The sequence below is a fragment of the Cryptotermes secundus genome, unplaced genomic scaffold (assembly GCF_002891405.2).
Source record: "Cryptotermes secundus unplaced genomic scaffold, Csec_1.0 scaffold448, whole genome shotgun sequence".
Classification (NCBI taxonomy): Eukaryota; Metazoa; Arthropoda; class Insecta; order Blattodea; family Kalotermitidae; genus Cryptotermes; species Cryptotermes secundus.
The window spans coordinates 194,342-200,157 of record NW_019731577.1 but is presented as its reverse complement, the minus strand read 5'-3'; the positions used below and the strand labels follow the sequence as shown (position 1 = coordinate 200,157).

The 5,816-nt window shown below is 41.1% G+C and overlaps 1 protein-coding gene across 1 annotated transcript in view; it reads left to right on the top strand.

The window, feature by feature from the left end:
- Nucleotides 1-5,546, top strand: part of LOC111867161 (serine protease nudel) — a 73,735-nt gene extending 68,189 nt beyond the window's left edge. The window contains exon 10 of the mRNA XM_023856749.2: nucleotides 5,251-5,546. Coding sequence (XP_023712517.1) covers nucleotides 5,251-5,300 — 50 coding nt within the window. The 3' untranslated portion in view covers nucleotides 5,301-5,546. The remainder of the gene's footprint in view (nucleotides 1-5,250) is intronic.
- The last annotated feature ends 270 nt before the right edge of the window (nucleotides 5,547-5,816 follow it).

Genomic DNA, 5,816 nt, shown 5'->3' with positions numbered 1-5,816 from the left:
ATAACAGTGCTGAAAACAAGAAGTAGCCACTGCAGCACTACAGACGTTGGGGCGAGTAACCCTGAGAATTTTAATTTTTAAAAGAATTTTAAATTAGAACTGGAGATTTTAAAAGTGTCGGTTCATAATATCAAAATTGATGAGTGTAGGCAACAAAGATAATGCACAAAGCAGACAGATATCAGCGAAGTAGATTCTAATAAATCGAAACGGGTTAGTAATGACGAAAGGAACAATCAGGAAGACTTGTGGTTTTAAATTTTAAACTAAGTGCAGTGTAACAGCTATGTAAGTGCATACACCTGATGATGGCCGTTTGCGGCCGAAACATGTAGTGTAGAAGAGGGCAAGACAAAAGAACTACAATAAATTGTTGCACGATCTCGAAAATATAACGCCATGTAGTCCGTTGAAAGTCAAATCGACATTTCGGAGGAATATCCCCTGCTTGTCACCTGCTTCCGCGGTGGTTTCTGAGCTTGGCTTATTCTTCAACGTTGAAGATTGAGGTGATATGTTCCTCCGAAACGTCGGTTTACTCGCAACGNCGGCAAATTGCAGCCGCGGCGCGCACTTGATTGTACGCACTGTACGTCGTAATACCCCAGAAGATAGAACCTTTAATAACCGCCGGTGTGAGAACCTAAAATCCTGCTCGAACAATCTCAATGAGGTACGTGTCTATCAACTGAGATTTGAACCGAGTTTATCCCTCATACTTGACAGCTGAGCTTGGGTTGGGGGAACATTTTTGCGGTTTGCAACCCTCGACCGGTCAAGCCGTAGTGCACGACACTTGAATTATTAGAGAGCTGACTGACAGTAGCCTACTTGACTCTCAGAAGCTTAATTAGATAGGGAACTCCTGCTAACTTCAATTAGCACACAAAGCCTCCAGGAGTGGGTAGAATTGAATTAGCACGATTTGAATGAAAATTGACAGCCTTCACTGAGAAGGATAAAATGTTCATCCATGCACGGTTTGGGTGCTCGATGAAGGGTTGGGTAATTAAACTTCAATTATCATATAAAATGCACGTGACGTAACCTCTCGCTCATGAATGGCCAATGGACACTGAACGAGGGTACTTCTAAATTCAATTGTATGAGGGGATCAGACTCACTGACTCTGCATACCAGGGTTTGTAAAATTGAAGTAAAGTTTGCTCTGTGTTTAGTTGACACTTGGAAGTCTAGGATTAATTTAAACAATGTTTCAAAAATCCAAACCAAGTTACCTTAAACTGTAAAAATAAAAAAAAAAGACTTTAAAGTAACTAGGAAAGTAGTGGCCGCGCCATAGCTTAAGCGGTTAGTCGCTGGCTTCCCACCGCGGCGGCCCGGGTTCGATCAGGGGGTGTGGTCAAGTGGGATTTGTGGTGGACAAAGTGGCGCTGGGGCGGGTTTTCTCCGAGTACTTCGGTTTCCCCTGTCAGTCTTCATTCCACCAAATTCTTCATCATCATAATCACCCAAGGCAGGCTACAATAGGCGAATCAGTGGCCGCCGTGCCGAGTGGACCAAATTGGACTCCACCCCCCACTAAGCGAATAAAAAAACTAGGAAAGTAATTAGATTCTAACAATTGTGTGGGGTGTGAGGTTGTAAAATTGACTAATCTGGCTTAGGATACGGTCCAATAAGGAAGTTCCGTGTTCCATAAGGCCGGGTACACACTAGCGAGCTGTTGCATATAACGTAACGGTTACTGTGACCACGTTCTGTTAGTGGGGATGCCTTCCGAACCACGCTCACGTAACACGACCGGCGAGCCACTGCCTTATCGGCTTTTGCTGCGAACACAAAGGGACTCGTAGTAGGCTCGTGGACGCCACACTCGCTTGCTCGTAAATATGTACGTTTCCTCCGAACCAGGAGTAGCGTTGCGAAGCACTAGGGAGTGGGACGATGAGAAATGCCTGAATTTAATTGAAATCTACAGGAACAAACCGTTACTTTGGGACGTAAATGATAGAAATTATGTGAGACACCTGAAAGACGATGCATGGGCTGAATACTTTGCTTGGATATACGGAATAGATACTGTAAACCTGTAAAAGAGTCCCCAGTCGCCAAGTATCTCAATGTCACAGCTAATCGATCTTGCATCGAAATCGCCTCTCTGAACTTAAGTGTTCCTTTTCCGGATCCTAGGTCCAACCAGATTAATCAAATATTCGAAGTCCATTGGATTCAGGCGGGTGAAATTTTTGTAATGCCCACTAATTGTTTGCGATTTCAAATCCAAAAGTAAAGCAGGACCGCTTCTGTCCTTGTATAGTGCATGCTGCCAGAATCTTCGTGGGCGTTTATCGTCGTCAATTAAGTGGTGTATGAGGATATACGTCGCACTTGCAATTAACTCAGGCGATAAGGAGGAAGACATGTCTTCATGGCGAGCTCACCACGAGCACTATGGATCGGGTCGCTCGCAGCTGGTTACATGACGACTATGGACATGTAGTCCATACGAAGACGTGGTTACAGTAACCGTTACGTTACATGCAACAGCTCGCTAGTGTGTAGCCGCCTTAAGAGAATTTTTTGACCAACAGAAATAATATTAAATTTTGAAGTAGGAATTTACTCCAAGAAGATATTTAACTAATCATTTAAGGCACACTGTTACCATCTGCTTTAATCTCTCCATTTTACTCAAAGACTGTATTTATTTGTATTCATTATAATTCTCAGAATATATGGTAATTATTTCGCTAAACTACCATAACCGGCTGGTCCTCGTAATGGAGATATATTACGTTTCCTGTGAAGTAGGAACTGAATTTTTAAGTATTATTTAGATGAAATTCACAACCCTTAGGCGACGAACGGCATTTAAAGTAAACCTTACTGGGTGGACGGAGGATATTTTAATTTTCGTACCAGAAATGCGCTACGTTTATCAATTCGCTGTAAAAGCAAAGAAAATTGGAATTTCAATGCGAAAAATTATCGTCATATTCAGAAAAGAAAGTACTTTTAGATTTTATAAACAGCACGGCGATATTTCAATGTTTTCGCCTGAAGATCACAATTATTTTTTTAAAAACGGCGTAAAAATTTAGAAATACAGAATTTAAAACCGGAAACGAACACTGTGCTCTGTATAAAACATAACGTTTCTATTAACTACTCTACTTTTATTTAATTATGCAAATTTCCTTAGAAATTAAGTTGTGTGTGATAAGCTTCAAAACATCCGTCGACACAGAGCCCGACTTCACATTCCTGACAGGGAAACCTCGAGTTTCTCCTGCGTCCATGTTTGCTGCATATATCACACCTCCGTGGCGTTGATTTCTTCCCAGAAAGAGCAACCCTTTGAATGAAATGTCTTTCATGCAACCTCGGTATGACATTTTGTTCCTCCCGGCCACTTCGCACTTTCCGCTCCGTATCAACGAACTGTTCAAAAACCGCGTGCACCAAACTGACTCTGAATGTGAGGTGATCCATTTTCGTTCCTGTGTTGTGTCTATATATTATCATGGCATTCACAACTGTCGCATTCAGAAGTCTTCTGAAAAGTTTCATGTACCATTTGTGAAAACGTTTCTTTCTATTAGGTAAGTTTGCAACAGCTGGTCTTTCAAGTCTGCGCCCCCCATCCACTTATAATAAGTTACACACAGGGGTTTTTGTTTTTCTTTTCCTCTCTTCGAATCACTTCTCATTTCAGCGTTGTGATAAGTAGAAATCATAACATTCCTTTTATCACGCCACTTCATAACAGTCACTGGCCCAGAGTGCTGGGCAATAATCTCTCCCTGTTTCAGTTTGGCAGCTTTGATTACCTTGGGTACACCTCATTTGTTTACTAGCTCAGAACAAAGCCCCATTCATTCTGCAGTCGAAGCTATGTGCTTATCTAAGTGCCGTATCAGTTTTCACCAAGCTAAAGTACATATGTGTGTAGGAACAATAATCACGACTCTAAACACAGCCTGAATATACAGGATTGTACTGAAAGTCATGAGGAACAATTTTTTGTAAAGTAACATGCTTTATTATTGACAAACCAAATACACCACTTCAATCTACAGACCTTTCTTTATTTTTCCACATAATCGCCACTTCTTTGTACACATTTCTCCCAGCGTTCTGGGAGTTTGAAAATTCCCCTCTGTAAAATTCCGTTCCAGCCATCTGAAGACACTGACGCACTGCTTTCTGAATTGCCTCCCTTGTCTCAAAACGTCGTCCACGCAGCTTATCCTTCACAAATCCGAAAAGATGGTAGTCTGAGGGTGCCAGATCAGGGCTATAAGAGGGGTGTGGAAGAACTTCTCACCCCATCTTTGCAATTGCTTCCAATGTGGTCTTCGGTCAATAACCGCGGGACCCAACGAGCACAAACTTTCCTATAGCCCAAGCTTTCAATCATCTCCTGTACTGCACTGTGCCCTATTCCAAGTTTTCGGGCTATTGTGTCCACAGTCACACGCCTGTCATCTTAAATGATCTCATCCCCTCTTTCCTTGTTGCGTTAAGTTGAGGCTGTTCGAGGACGATCACTCCGAGGCTCATCTTCGATGCTGGTGGTCCCATCTTTGAAATGTTTAAAATGCTTAATCATATTTTCCTGTCTCAAATTCTTTAGGCTGAAAATGAAAGCAGTAGGTTCCTCCTAATTATGGCAAGTTTCTACAAAATACACGATGTCACATCCTAAAGTCAATAACCCTGAATATGTAAACTGTAAAATTAGTCGAGACGTACAAAGTCTTCATCATTCGATTCGGCCTTGCTCCGAACGTGCGGAGTCACACTTTATGCTCCAGCCTCGATAAACTAAGGAATCAGAAAAAGGTTGTGTAAATTTGAGAAGGTCTAAAATAATGGAGCTTGTTGAATTCCAGGTCCTCACAGCGATGGCTATGATGAATGTTATTTTCTGGGATATAACGCGAGTAATCAGTTCAACCGACGTTTCGGTGGAACAAATCATCTTCATCTTTAGGGTCGCAAAGTACGAAATTAGCATCAAGAAGGCTACATTAATCTGTCCAGCGGCCTAGTTCGTGCTATCTTTCCTTGGCTTACATTTCGACGCTGAAAACAGAGGCGATATATTCCTCGGAAACGTCAGTTGCCTTTCACCTGACTACATGGCTTTGTATCCCAGAAGATACAACTCTAGTGACGTTCTACCATATTGTTTACCCACGAAGAGAACCTAAAATGGCGTCTTGGCCTTGTAAGAATTCAGGCTACAACTAGAGCTAAGATGTAACCAATATTTTATTATAGGGTGTCCGATGGCTCCCCCTGAAGATGGACGAGTCATCATTGATCAATAACACAGCACTGGATGTGCTGTTCCCCACGTACTTACTGCAGCTTCAGCATGAGGACCAAGACCTCACTTACCATAAATCAACCAGTCAACGTCGATTTGCATTTCAATAGAAGACAACGATATTTATACATGACGTCATATGCAACAGTGACGTCACTAGATTAAATGTGATGCATTATACATATCTGTGTTTTGACGTGATAGTAATTTGTAAAGGTTTTGATAATAAAATAATTTTTATTCTGTGTCCACTTACTTTGTCATTATATTACAAGTGTCAAATTTCTAAAGTAAATTTCATATTACATTCTAGAAATATTTTGGTTATTATATATTTTCTTTAAAAAAAGCTTTCCCCATATAATAAACTGATACATGATACATGTAATAATAACTTTAGAACTGGTTTTATATGGTTACAAAATAGTGGTTCTGTACGAATAAAAGTTATTTATTTATTTGTAGCTTATTTAACGACGCTGTCGCTAGTTGAGATTATACAGAGTGTCCCAGGAGG